The 13550-nt window shown below is 56.9% G+C and overlaps 2 protein-coding genes across 2 annotated transcripts; both read right to left on the bottom strand.

Annotated features, from left to right (window-relative positions):
* Window positions 1-461: 461 nt before the first annotated feature.
* On the bottom strand, window positions 462-5275 carry LOC149912361 (maestro heat-like repeat-containing protein family member 2B). Its single transcript, XM_090130781.1, has 12 exons — window positions 5233-5275; window positions 4788-4879; window positions 4494-4616; window positions 4215-4370; window positions 3869-3994; window positions 3483-3562; window positions 3010-3076; window positions 2253-2348; window positions 1956-2079; window positions 1645-1754; window positions 1039-1191; window positions 462-779 (listed from the first exon to the last, which is right to left on the bottom strand). The coding sequence occupies exons 1-12, from the start codon at window positions 5273-5275 to the stop codon at window positions 462-464; spliced, it is 1488 nt and encodes a 495-aa protein (XP_089986907.1).
* Window positions 5276-6212: 937 nt separating this feature from the next.
* Window positions 6213-10895, bottom strand: LOC116241449 (maestro heat-like repeat-containing protein family member 2B). The gene is made up of 15 exons (XM_090130780.1): window positions 10774-10895; window positions 10383-10504; window positions 10143-10265; window positions 9843-10008; window positions 9590-9688; window positions 9286-9437; window positions 8800-8943; window positions 8317-8409; window positions 7963-8032; window positions 7735-7848; window positions 7576-7649; window positions 7124-7243; window positions 6874-6981; window positions 6531-6690; window positions 6213-6403 (listed from the first exon to the last, which is right to left on the bottom strand). The coding sequence occupies exons 1-15, from the start codon at window positions 10796-10798 to the stop codon at window positions 6213-6215; spliced, it is 1761 nt and encodes a 586-aa protein (XP_089986906.1). The 5' UTR covers window positions 10799-10895.
* Window positions 10896-13550: the final 2655 nt, after the last annotated feature.

Below are 13550 nucleotides of genomic sequence, written 5' to 3'. Positions count from 1 at the left end.
TTCTCTTCTCTCCTCCTTTCCCCTCCTTCCCTTTTTCCTCTCCTCTCCTCTCCTCTTCTCTTTTCTCTTCTCTCCTCCTTTCCCCTCCTTCTTTTTCCTTCCCTTTTTCCTTCCCTTTTTCCTCTCCTCTCCTCTCCTCTCCTCTCCTCTCCTCTCCTCTCCTCTCCTCTCCTCTCCTCTCCTCTCCTCTCCTCTCCTCTCCTCTCCTCTCCTCCTCTCCTCTCCTCTCCTCTCCATTTTAAATTTCTCTTTTTCATTCCCTTTTTCTTCCCCCCCCCTTTCCTCTCATTCCTCCTCATTCCCTCTCCTTCCCCTTTTCCCTCTTCTCCCTTCTACTCCCCTTCTCTCCTTCTTCTCTTTTTTTCTTTTTTCTCTTCTTTCATTTTCTCTTTTTCCTTTCGTTTCCTTTTCTTTTTCTTCCTTTTTCTTCTACTGGCTCCACCGTTGAAGGCAGAACTCTCTTATTCTCTTCCACGTCTCACTAGAAAATGGAGAGTCTCAAGTTGTGACTGAGTAATTTCCACCTCACACAGACTTTGAGAGGAAAAAAGAAAAGCTGCCTCCTCCCTGGATCCCTCTGGCAGAGGCAAGCTACAACAACAGCAAAGGCAGGAGTGCCAGTACCTGTCTGTGGGTCCAGGCGGCCGGGAGAAGTTGTTCATCACGGCCTCAGTGTGACAGCGGGTGAGGATGACCACGGCCTGGCACAGGAAGGGCACGAACGTGCTCTGCTGCGTAGATGACGCGCAGCTGCGCAGGATGTAGAGGATGGGTGGCACCTGGAAGAAGAAGGGGAGAAGGAATGACTTGCTGCATCCTGGACTCTGCAGGGCCTGACCATGGACATTCAGCGCGTGAGCAGTGCCTGCTCCCTTGACATGCTGCAATGCCTAAGCCTAAATTTCAAACCAGCCCCCCTGTCCAAGCCCTGGCTCTGCGCTCAGGCTGTGCTGCTTTAGTACCAGAGGCAGACGGCACAGGGCATGGTGCAACAGCCAGAAACAAACCAAGACACGTGGAAGAATGAAAGTCTCTTACGTTCCAACAGATGTCCTTCCCGTGCATCTGCAGAAAGGTGGTCACCCACTTCCCAGCAGCACGCACGCGCACTCCTGTGGCTTTCCGGATGGTCTCCTTGATGGCCATCATGAAGTCGATGGTGCGTTCGACGGGGAAGTTTCTGCACACGATCTGCAGAGAGATGAGAAGCAGGAGAGATCCCATCACTGCTCTGCGCAGCTCTTCAGAGCACAAAGCAGGCTGGAGGGCATTCTTAGCTCAGTGGCTTGCCGGCCATTCACAACGCTCCTGCTGTCCGTACCCTGCTATTTACACGGAAGGCGGCTGAGCCTTCGCTCAGCTTCTGCACCCATGGTGTCTGCTGACATGCAAAGCCTACCTCCCAGCAGCCACAGTCACACATGCACGCAAGTGCACACACACACACATGCACATCATACAGACAGCTCCTTGCATTGGGCACCTGAAGGTGAGACATAGCTGAGAGCCTCCTGCTACTTGCTGAGAACAGCGGTCTCAGGGTGACAGCTCATTTTGGAAACAGTGTGAAAGGCTGGGAGCAGCACAGAGTCGTGCAGAAGCCTCCACACAGAGATCCCACCACCCCTTTCTGGGTCCACTTACCATGGCCATTTTGGACGTGGTCTGGAGCTGAGAGACAGTGCTGCAGGCATGCAGTCCCTCAGACAGGCTCCCGATGTCTCCTGGCTCCATGACTCCGTTGGCTGCTTTGGCTGGAAAGAGCCCAGGGAGAAAAGGGAAGTCATGCTTCTGGAAATGGAACCGCTCTCCACGGGGGAGAGACAGAGGACAGGGTGGGGACGAGAAGAGAGCTGTGCACGGTGCCTCTCCCTCCTGTAAACAGGGCCCAGCCCGTGGGGCTCTGGCAGTGCTACGGAGGAGGGCAGAGGGCTGGTGCAACCTGCTCTGCTCACCTTGGATTCGGAGAAGGGAGCTCAGACACGTGGCAGCCAACTGGCGGGATGCGGGCATGGGGTCGCACGTCAGAGGCGCCAGCAATCCCACCAGGGAGCCAAAGTGCTCGCAGGCATCTGCTCTCTGCAGGGGTGAGAGGCAGGAAGAAAGCTGTAGGCAGCCCCGGCTCTCCCTGGCTTCTCCGCCTGTGCCTTCCTCACGCCGTGGCACAGCATGCACAGCTGGGCAGAGCTCGCCTTCCAGCTCAGGGGCTCTGGGGAGGGAGCAGGGGGCATGCGGTGGGGCTCTTTACTCACTTGAAGCTCTTCACAAACAGCCAGAAGCTGGGAGCAGGTCTGCAGGGCCCTCTTGCGCTCCCACACGTTCTGCGACACCAAGGATTTCTGCAGGACCTGGGGTAGAGCATCTGTCTCACTGAGGACGTCTTTGCTTTCCCTCCTGCCGCCCCTCTCCCTGTCCCTCCTTCCCCAGCACTTTCCCCCAAGGCTGCCCTGTGGCTCCACGTGGCCTCCAGCCTCACTGAGCACCGGCACTGCTGCCCCCGCTCTCTGCAGTCGTCCTGCCTGCCAACCCGGGAGCTTTTCCTCGGCTGTGGCCTGCCAGGGGCTGGCTCCTGCCTTTCCCCTGCAGGGCCCATCGCTCTGCCCATTTCTGAGCTCGCAGTGAGCTGGCACGTCAGCAGGAGATTGCTCCCCTCTGATCACCCTCTCAGTCCCCAGATCTGCCCCCACTACCGACAGGCACCATGCTTTCTCCCTTGCCCCACACATACTCACATGCACTATGTTCTGAAAGAAGCCGCCGCTGGGCTCTGTCTGGAGCAGAACCGCCATGAGCCGGCCCAGAGCTTTCAGGGACGTTTGCTGAAGCTGAAAGCAGAGGAGGGCAGTGAGGTTTAGCTTCACGGCTGCTGCCACAGCATAGGCTGTGTGTGCTGAGGTCGGGTTTGACCGAGAGGTGGCCGGGAAAGTTACGGCAGGTTACCTGCAGGTACTGCACTGCGTGCTGTGACTTCCTGATCTTCAGCATCATCTCTGCTGAAGGGTGCGTCACGATGTTCTTGCAGCACAGGACCAACATCTCCCGCATGTCCTTGCTTTCGAAAGTGGGCTTCAGCTTGCTGACAGGAGGAAGAAAGGAAGAGAAATCAGAAAGGGCCTTTAGCAGTGCTCTCCAGACTGGTTCAGACAACATCTGACTTTCTCCTAATCGACAGCTACCAAGCCAGTACCCCCAGCTCCTGCTGCTGAGCACTGTCTTCAGTTCCAGCAGCGCCCACCTCCTCCCCGGCAGCACTGAACCAGCTCCCGCTCTGAAGGGAAGGAGACCCCAACTCTCCCTTCTCTTTCCTGCCAGGGGACAGGAGCACCAGGGCCTTTCTCCCTGCCCAGAACCTCAGCTTGTCTGGGCACAACAGTCCAGCCTTCACTCCTATAGATGCAGCTCCTCTTCCCCTACCCCCTCCAGGCCTTCAGGAGCTACCCAAAATGGGGACCACCATCCTGCCTTGCAACCTCAGACCTTACCTCAGCTGCTCCAGGGCCAGAACCACCTTGAGGGGCACTGGGGAGACAGGAATGCCCGAGTAGTATTTCTTCAGCAGGTCCTGCAAGTCCCAGAAAGACACTGTCAAGGTGGGCAGGGGGCACATGAGAGCTTTTCCACCCAGCCCCGAGACAGGCACAACTGCCACACACCAGCCCCATCACTCCCATGTTTCCCATGGAAGCACTGCAGGATGCAGCAGCTCGACAGCTGGTGCACCTAGCCCGCTGCCCAGCCGCTGCCTCCAGCACCCAAGGTCCCCACCAGCTGGAGACGTGTGGCTGATGGAGACCTGTGTGCCCCCAGGGAAGTGGGCTGCGTGGCACAGCCCAGAACTCTGCAGGCAGCCCTGCCTCTAGGCACTCACCATCAGGATCTCCAGAAGCTTTCCCTTCAAGGAGGGATTAAAGCATGCAGAATCACCCACGACTGCTTGGAAGGCAGAGCTGAAGTCGGTGATGCTCTGCACCAGTGCAAGGTTGTTCTGCAGGTCCTGAGGCCCAAGAGAGAAGAACATTCTTTGAACTGCGGGACGGGACAAGGGCTGCAAGGGGGACACGTGGGGACAACACTAAGGGAAGGGCTTGGGTCTTCATCTGGGCACAAACCATTCCCCGGGGGACCTTTGGAAAGGGAAGGCCCCTCTCAGCATCCCCCCATGTGGAGGGGCTGCAGCTGGGCGCTCAGACACCTGGCACGCTTTGAGCTCTCACCCGGCAGCTGCAGCTGTAGAGCATCAGGATGTTGCCCACGATGTCTCCCTCCAGGTGGGCGAGCAGCTGTTCCTTGGAGGCACGCAGTGCCAAGCTGCCGTGGGCGAGCACGAGAGCGCTGCGTGTGGCCTGAGCTCTCGTGCTGTCCAGCTCCATCTGTGTGGGAAGAAATGCCTTGAGACACTCGCTCAACGGCCCCCAGTGCCCCGCGATGCACCTGGGCTCCAAGGCAGAAAAAAAGGCAGAAGAATGCCAAGATGGAAACCCATAACGCTTTACCTTCTTGCGCCTGGAAATCCTCGCGTTGCGGCCTTTGCACAGCCTGGACGCAAACGTGGTGAGCGTGGCCAGGACTGCTTGGAAGTTACTCTCAGCCGCGTGGCTGAGAAGAGAGACCATTCCCTGCACAAAGGAACAAGGGGCAGTTGGCACAGGCCTGCATCTACAGATCCTCTCCTGAGGAAAAGGGCAGCAGGGAGGAGATGGAAAGGCGCGGAGCAGGGCCAGGAGAAGCCCTCTGCCCCAGGGACGGAGCGGGGATGCTCGCAGGAGCTGGAGGAGAGCAGGGCTCACCTGGGCCTCACATGGGTCCTCCGCGTTTGCTTCCTCCAGGTGCTGCAGCAGCTTCTCCTGGATGTGGAGGACTCCCTTACAGGCTCCCAGCACTGTGCCCAGAGCCTTGTACAGGAAAGACTACAGGGGAAGGGAAGGAAGAAGCTGAGATGTGGCAGCAGCTTAACCTGTTGGGGGAGGGCCAGGTGGAAGGACCCACGCTCCCTGGGAGTCACTGAGAGCAGCTGCAGGGCCGAGCTTTATCCATCCCTGGGCAGATTGCAGGGAAAGGCCCTCTGGGGGCACAGACTGGGGAAGCAGCATCAGCATCCCGCGTGGGCAGAGCACCAGCCGCAGCCCCAGCCCCAGTTGGACACCTGCAGCTGCACCGCTGGGTGGAGCCGGGGGGAACTCACCTTTTCTGCAGAGCTGCTGGCAGAGCTGCTCAGCCACCGGCTCAGCTCACAGCTCAGGGCCTCGATCCAGGCCTCATCCCGTATGGTGTCCATTGACGCCCCGAGGAACTGTTGGAGAACAGGAGAAGACGATGTTCCCTCGCCCTTTGCCTCTTCCCTCACTCCCAATTGCTGCAGCCCTCTGGGGAGAGGTGTCTGGAAGAACAGTTCCTCTCCCAGCTCCCCAGCATTCCCTCCATTTAAGCCTCCTGCCGCTCTTCTCCTAAGACCCCCCTTGGGCTTGGGACAGAGCGGAAGAGGCAGCGCCTCAAAGGCTCCTCAGCAGCACTGGAGAGGCTGTTCCTGTCCCGTGGTGGCTCATATGGGAGCGGGGCTACTTGGGGCAGGCAAGCACTTCTCTGCACCCAGCAGTGCTGTACCTTCAGCAGACGGCGCTCCCACCCTGCAGCGTCCAGGAAGCTCTCATCTTTCCCTGCACAGCAACAGGAAGAAAAAGACCCTTACTTGGGATCAAGGCACAGAAGAAGAGCTGCTGCAAACCTGGCTTGGCCTGGGCACTTGACACTGCCAAGCTGGGACGCGCACCCCCTCCACCATGACCTGTCCCTCCCCACAAACACTGTCCCCGCAGGAACACAGAACTAACTGAGGGGACGTGAAGGGCCCATCCGTGTCCTGGAAGGGGCAGATCCCCGCGGGGAAAGATCCCCGGGCCTCAGCGCTGTCCCCCTGGAATGGGAACAGCAGCAGAGCAAGCACTGGGCTGCAGGCAATGCTTCCCCTCTGCCACCCTGCAGAGAGAGCTGCATTTTCACTCCCGCCCTTCCCTGCCTCCGCCTCTCCCTCCCCACCAGCACTTTACCTTGGAGACACTGCAGCAGCAGGGGGATCTCAGCAGCCCACATGGCCCCCACAGCTCTGTGGAACCTGCTGTGGAGGTTTTGCATCAGCTGTAAGGCAGCGGCCTGGAGTTCGCTGCCTGCAACAGGGCTCCCTGCCACCACCTGAGCGAGAGCAAGGAGAAGCAGGGTCACTTCTGCAGCAAGAGCAGCGGCTTCCCCCCAGGATGGAAGCAGCGTGGCTCTGCCCTGGCGGGCAAGGAGCAGCCAACAGCTCTGCCCGTGGCCGTGCTGCTTCCTCCCGGGGGCTGGTGGCACTGGGCTCTGGAGCATCTACTCACCAGCAGGCGCGCCAGCAGTGTCTGGGGAGTCAGTCGTGGGCCTGTGAGGAGAAAAAAGTGCTGAGTCAGACTCCAAGACGCTCCGTGCCCAGCCACGCGCAGCTCCGCTGTCCCTTCTGGGTGGTAGCACAGGTCAGCAGAGCTCACTAGCAGAGTTTCTGCTCCTACCTTGAAACATGGAGCTGAGGAAATGGGGATCCAGCTCCTCTACTCGCCGTCCTGTCAGATCCTCTCTCTCGGCCAGGGCTCGGACACAGCGCGAGACCGGGATCAGCATGCCGGTGTGCTGGGCTGGCACCACGAACAGCAGCAGCCGTGGCCACAGGAGCTGTCGGGAACGAGGCAGTTGAGCGTGTCAGCATTCCTGCCTCCGCTCAGAGACGAAGAGGACTCTGCGAATTTCCCTGAGTCTTGCGTGCTTCAGAGCACGCTGGAGGAGAGACCTGGGGTGGTGGGATGAGGAACAGGTGGTGCGAAGGCAAGGAGCAGCAGCAGGGCAGATGTGACTTACTTTGGACATCCCTGTCGCAGAGACGTCCAGAGACCCCAGGATGTCCATGCACAGCTCCTGCAGAGCTCCTTCCTCCTGGGCTTCCCGGGGAGAAAGGTCTCCAGCTGCCTGCACAACAACGGTGTTGAAACCCGGTTACCTCAGTTCTCAGAGCCTCTCAGGAGGCTCAGGTGCGGCCCCAGCGGTGCTTCTGTGCCACCCTCTGAGCAGCACAGGTCTTCCCAAAGAAGATGCTGCCCACTGTCCTTACCCTTCTTCCAGCGGTGCGGCTGAACTCAGTGAAGATGTGCCCCACCACATCCCAGGCTGAGCAGCTCCGGGTGTTTGAACTGAGCAGGTCCTTGATGAAGTGCAGAACTGCCGTCCTCACCTGCCAGGGGTCAATTGAGGGTGTGATTTTTCAGGTCAGAAGGCAAAGGGAAGCCACCTGCTCATTGGGGCAGCCCTTTGGGCACGAGCAGAGACAACAGGAGCAGAGGAGGAGCCTTGGCTCCTGAGGTGAGGGCCAGGCCGTAGCAGCAGGCTGTGCACTTTCCAAGCACAGCACAGGGACCTGCCCGCTCCACTCTGCCTGCTCTCCCCACAGGAGCCATCGCGACCGTGTGGTCAATGCCCCAGCACCTCTCTAGTCACCCCAGCCCTGCCCGTGTTGGCAGCAGCATCACCACCCCAACAACACTTTCTATTCCCAAAGCAGCTCACCCGGATCCTGAGGTCGCTGCACAGACACTGCACAGCCTCAACCACCTGGGGCAGCTTCTCCATCATCACGGGCTCTGCAAGAGATGCACAGAAGCATGAGCGGAGCCACAACCCCGATGGCAGAGGGGATCCCTGGAAGTCCCAGCCTGTGCTACTGACCATCAGAGCGAGCCAGAGCACCGAGCAGACCCAGTGCTGCCACGCGTCCAGCCTCCCAGTCCTCGCCCAGCTGTGACTGCAGAAACAGGACCATTTCCTCTGGGCAGATCCGGGCTGCAGGGAGGAATTCCCACAGTATGTTAGCAAGAAACTCACGCCCATTCCTGAGGTTTGTGAGAGGGGTTTTGGCCAGGGCACTGCAAGCATTGCCAAAGCTCCTCTCCTTACCCTGCAGCAGGATGCAGTGGGTCAGCTCCGCACGATCAGGCTCGCTGTGCTGCTTGGTGTTGTCATAGAGCTGTGGGAACAAAGTCCATATGAGAAAATCACATCAGCACTGAGGATGGAAAAGACGCTGTGCTGCTGCTCTCGTCTCCCTGGGCACTCTCAGGAAGAGCACAGGCAGACCAAACCCAGCCTGCCTCACAGCATCCCTGGGGGGACAGGCACGGCTCTGGAACAGCCGTGAGCATGCAGGAGCCAAGGCTCAGCTGCATTAGTCAGGGGCTCAGACCTTTGCACTGCTCCTGAGACTTAGGTAAGAGGGAAACTGCTGTGGGCACAGGGATAGTCTCCCCTTACCTGGTAGAACACGGCACTCGTGATGTCCAGAAACCTGTCCTTCTGGATGATAGACTCAATGCCCTCTAAGGCCTCCAGGAAGACAGTGAGGCTCTGCAAGAGACAAGGAGAGAAAGAAAGGGATGAAGCCACATCTAGCCACTTGGGAGTGGAAAAACTCTTTCCCAATTGTTTCTCTGCAGGGAGAAGCTCCTGCACAGGCTTTTTATCCCCCACCTCCCAGCAGCACCGAGAGTCTCTCTGCTCTCAAACAAGCTGTGTTTGGGCATCATTTGCAGGCATTTCCCACCCAGCAGCCCTCTTCTCCTCCAGTCAGATGCAACTGGATGTGGTCCCCCCAGTTGCTAGCACAGAGCTCCTCAGGCTCTCAGGCACCCATTCCTCCTTTCTCCAAGGGCTCCCCACCTCCTCCCTGCACCCCCCGACCCCTCGTGGCACTTGCACTGGCCCCACGTCCACCCTGAGCCCTGCACAACGTCTCACCTTGGCCACCCTGCAGGTGTCTTGGATCTCCTGACACGGGTGCACGAGCCAGAGGAGCTGCTCCCAGACGTGCTCTTGGTGCAGCTCCTCTTGCAGGAGAACATCCAGCATGGCAGCCACGGCCCCGAGGACGGCCTGTTTGTCCTGGAGAGGGATGGCAGAGGCTTGGCATCAAAGACCAAAGGTCTGCCCTTCCTACAGAGAAGGCTTTCTCTTTCCCTTCCCCTTCCCCAACCCCCACGCCCAGCAGGAGATGGGCTCGCTCTGGAGGGCAGGCAGGTTTTCCCCAGACCCTCATCCCCAGCTCTTCCTGCCACAGTGCTGTGACATGCAGCTGCTCCCTGCCATAGAGCCACTTCGGGGCCCTTTGCAGAGCCAGCCCACTCCCTCCCATCACTGCTCAGCTGCCAGCCCACTGGGCACAGACAGAGCTGCCACATGGGTGCCCCTGCTGCCACCCTGGGCTGGGAGCGCAGCAAGGCTCACCTCCTCCTCCTGGCAGTCCTGCCAGCTCCTCAGCACAGAGAAGAGCAGCTCCTGAAGGTTCTCATAGATCTGCTCTTTCTCCATGGCAGGCCAGGGGCATTGGGATCCAGAGGACAAGTGAGTCTTCACTCCATCCAGCCACTGTTTCACAACTGAAAAAACAAAATTAAAGAAACACATATGAATAGTAATTATTATTTTCTGTATTTAAAGAGAGTGAGAGAAAAGGCAGCCTGTGAGAGCCTGCAGCAGGGCAAGGTGCAAGGGCTGTCCCGAGGCCCCCTGCTCTGGAGCCAGCACTCACCAGCACAAGCGAGGCGCAGGGTCCGGCCGCTCCTCACCTGGCCCACCACACTGCGCAGGCCAGCCAGCATCAGCCACGTGAAGGGGATGCACTGTGGAGCTGCAGAGAGGAAGGAGAGGCCGCAGTCAGAGTCTGGGCAGTGAGGGAGGAGGGGCTGCAGCCCCGCATCCCCCAGCTCAACGCAGATCGCGCGCGGAGGGGAGAGGCTCCTGTCCCGGTTGTCGGAGATGTCGGGGGGCTGAGGGCGCTCTACCAGAGGTGCTGAAGAGTCGGCTCAGGGTGAGGAGCACAAACTCCTTGGACGCGTCCCCCGTGGCCTTCAGGTGGCTCTGGAGCTCGGCCATCACCAGGGTGAAGTGCGTCCGAGCCAGAGCCACCAGGACATTGCCGGCAGCTGTCTTCACGTGGCCGGTCACGCCCTGCAAAAGAGGCTCTGGTGACACGTGGCACAGGAGATCGCCCGAGGCCCTGGGAAGGGCTGAGCCATCGCCGTCCGCCAGCAGAACGCCAGTGTGGGCAGCGGCTCCCTTTGCCATCGGGAGTGACCCCTCACCTGGGCTGCCGTCAGGTCCTGGGACACCTCTGCCAGCAGCCGGTTCACCACTCCGCACGGCGGGCGGCTGTCATCTTCCCACAGGGCGCCCTCCAGCTCACGGTACGCCTGCGCTCGGTCACCCTGGGGACAAGGATCGGGCACGCTCGCTTTGCCCGCTGCCACCCATCCCGACGGGACCATGGCACCAGGCCAGGAGGGCGAGGGAGGATGGTTGGCGGCCGGACGTGCCCGACTCACCTCCCGGTCTTGCAGGCGCCGCAGCAGCGAAGTCACGGCGCAGGCAGGGACAGGGCTCGGCACCCTGCTTCTCTCCCTGCGACGCGTACGTCTGGGCACGCAGCCCACACAGGCAAAGAGACCTGGAAGCAAAGAGCGGAGCAGCTGCCGCCGGTGTCGCTCGGAGCCAGGGCCGAGCATCCGGCCGGCTCTGGGAGGAACGCTCCTCCAGCCCCACGGTTGGCGGGGACGGGGGAGGGAGCTTTCCCCTTGCTGGGGTGCCGGGGAAACCACGGCGGGCAGCTGCGCTCAGCAGAGCGAGGACGGTGCTGCCGGCGCGGCCTGAACTGACTCTGGAGGCACACGTGCGCTCGGGCGGCGTCACGGCGTGCGGAGAGGTGGAGGGACTCACCTCGAAGGGCTCTCAGCCGCTCCATGACAGCAGGAAATCTCCAGGTAGACGCAACGCTCTCTCTGGTTCCGCTTCCTGCGGGTCCCACAAGCGGACTGAGCCACCGCTCCCACCGCTGCCACGAGGGCGCACGAGGTACCACTGTGACATCACAGCGCAGTGTCACCTCACAGGGAATGGCTGGGGACCAGGCAGCACGCAGGGCAGCCCTGCAGGCCCCCAAACGCAGCATGTTCTGTGATGCACTCGGCTCTGGGGTTCCGGTTCCATGCGGAATTCCAAGCAGGGAATGACCTCAGCTGAGGGAGAGCCCCTGCCAGGGAGCAGCTGCTGGGCACCGCTGCCCGGCACTGTCTCAGTGACTGGGGACTCCATGCCGGGAGGTCCCTCTGGATCGCATCCCTCCCTTCTACTCTGCCAGCTGTACCACCTCACTGGGTATCATCAGCAAATTTGCTGAGGGTACACTTGTGTCATGGAATCATAGAATCTTGCAATGGCCTGGGTTGAAAAGGACACCATGATCACATAGTTTTAATCCCCCTGATGTGTGCAGTCACAACCAGCAGCCCAGGCTGCCCAGAGCCACATCCAGCCTGGCCTTGCATGCCTGCAGGGATGGGGCATCCACAGCCTCCTTGGGCAACCTGTTCCAGTGCCTCACCACCCTCCGTGTGTTGTTTCCACTGCCTGTGACATTGATGAAAATGCTGAAGAGCACCAGTCCCAGGATGGACCCTTAGGGGACACCACTCACGACTGGCCTCCACCCGGACTCAGAACCGGTGATAACAACCTCTGGCTGTGACCATCAGACCAATTATTTACCCACAGAATGATTCAGCCTTCAAATCCATCTCTCTCCAACTCAGAGAGAAGGACGCAATGTGGGAACATGTCAAAAGCCTTCCACAAGTACAGGGAGATGACAGCAGTTGCCCAATGCCCACTGATGTCGTCACTCCAGGAAGGCTTCAAAATACATCAATAGAATTTCAAACTGTGCATTCAGCTGGTTTTATTGAAATGAAAATAAAGTGATAAATACATAGGAAAATAAAGAAAACACACCTCTTGAAAGTACTGCACATCTTATTGTACCAATATCAATAGGCTAGTTAGGAGTAGAGAGAATAACTTTAAAATAATGGAATTTGAATTGCTTAAGCATTTCTTCACTAAATGCTGGCTTAAATATTAAATCTCTGTCACTTACAGGTATTTGTATTGAGCTCAACTGTTTGGCTTTTTAAAGGAAAAAAAATCTGAGACATTACCATCTCAGTTTTTGTACTAATACGATTTGACAGCAGCAGTAAAACAGAGCCATTGCTAATTGCTTCTACATAGAGATTATTAAGGAATTTCTATCTGAACAGCAGAATACTTGCATTTCTAATAAAACCTCCAGAAGAGAAATCACGCTTTGGTTCTGCTGATGTGTTCTTATCAGTTATTGCAGCTTTCAGGTAACTCTTAGTTTGCCCTTATCAAACTTTCTGTTTAGGGGAGCAACTCATGTGAGAAAGGAGGAAAGATGATACGTGGAAAGTATTATACACACTAATCTCTATTGTAGAAAATGCTGGCATACAAAATAATCTCCTTTATTGAAAAGCGTACAGTTAAGAGTCCAGCCCACATGAAGATAGAAGCTTCACTTCTTTTGGTGTCTGTCTGGAGCTCTGCTGCTACATTTCGAATAACATTAGAAACATGACAAACCTAGCTAGCAACACTAACCTTAGAGTCTAAACCATGAAAAAGAAAAGGGAAGGCAGCAATTTCACATTTCCACTGCTGTCACCGTCCAAGGAGGTGACTAGGCTGCATTATTTTCAACAGCTGAAGTCATCAGGGCCCAAACTGTTTAACTGTAACTCTGAAAGTCACAATTAATACAGTACAAATACAAGTACTCTGCTATGCAGTGTGTCCTGACTCAGACTGAAATTAAAACATGACTGTACTGTACTGGAACAACTGCCCAGGGAGGTTGTGGATGCCCCGTCCCTGGAGGTGTTCAAGGCCAGATTGGATGGGGCCCTGGGCAGTCTGGTCTAGCATTAGGTGGAATGGTGGTGGCCCTGCATGTGGCAGGGGGGTTGGAGATTCATGATCCTTGAGGTCCCTTCCAACCCTGGCAATTCTGTGATTCCTTGATAAAATTCCTTACTACCTTCAGTTTTATAGCCAAAGCAGTGTTTGAGCTGGTAATGTATTCTTGAACAGCACTGCTGCCTTTAGCATTTGTATGTTTAGATATGAAAAGAGAACTTGGTCATTATTTCACGATGAGAGAACCTTGATTTCACACAACAGAATTACAATACTGTGAAATGCCACTGTAAGAATGTGGCTTTTCTTCTTTCTTTTTTTTTTTTTATTATTTTTTTTTATTGCAATGCTGAGTGTATGATTGATTCAAGATAAACATTTTTTTGTAAGTCAATCTCTATACCTGTTTTGAAAAATATGTGTTTTTATTTCTCATTATTTAAAAATTGACAGGCGTGAAGAATCACGAGGTCACTCATGCTACAAGATCAGTAAATATCTCATATCAAGGTTAGAGAACATTCTCTCTGTACATTTTAACAGAGGAGCTGCATCTGTACGTAACTGTAGCTACACACGATGAGCTTTTCTTGAAGGTAGGCAGGAAATTTGGTCTGCGCTGGAACAAAAATCCAGTCCTGTTCTGACTGCTATACTTTTCACTGAGATAAAAAAATGGCATCATTCTGCAGGATGAACTAGATATACGGAATTTGGCA

The sequence above is a fragment of the Phasianus colchicus genome, chromosome Z, assembly GCF_987193195.1.
Source record: "Phasianus colchicus chromosome Z, bPhaCol1.hap1.1, whole genome shotgun sequence".
Classification (NCBI taxonomy): domain Eukaryota; kingdom Metazoa; phylum Chordata; class Aves; order Galliformes; family Phasianidae; genus Phasianus; species Phasianus colchicus.
This window is presented reverse-complemented; position numbering and strand designations above follow the sequence as displayed.

Excerpts from the sequence above, each read along its gene's own strand:
- LOC149912361 (XM_090130781.1), bottom strand. The coding sequence starts at position 5,275 with ATGGACACCATACGGGATGAGGCCTGGATCGAGGCCCTGAGCT. Across the intron at positions 4,880-5,232 it reads CTGGATCGAGGCCCTGAGCT|TGCTGGGAGCCTGTAAGGGA; the intron begins GTGAGCTGAGCC and ends CTCTGGGCACAG. Across the intron at positions 780-1,038 it reads GGAAGGACATCTGTTGGAAC|GTGCCACCCATCCTCTACAT; the intron begins GTAAGAGACTTT and ends TTCTTCTTCCAG.
- LOC116241449 (XM_090130780.1), bottom strand. The coding sequence starts at position 10,798 with ATGGAGCGGCTGAGAGCCCTTCGAG. Across the intron at positions 10,009-10,142 it reads AGGACCTGACGGCAGCCCAG|GGCGTGACCGGCCACGTGAA; the intron begins GTGAGGGGTCAC and ends CCTCTTTTGCAG. Across the intron at positions 8,033-8,316 it reads CGAGTGCCGTGTTCTACCAG|CTCTATGACAACACCAAGCA; the intron begins GTAAGGGGAGAC and ends TTGTTCCCACAG.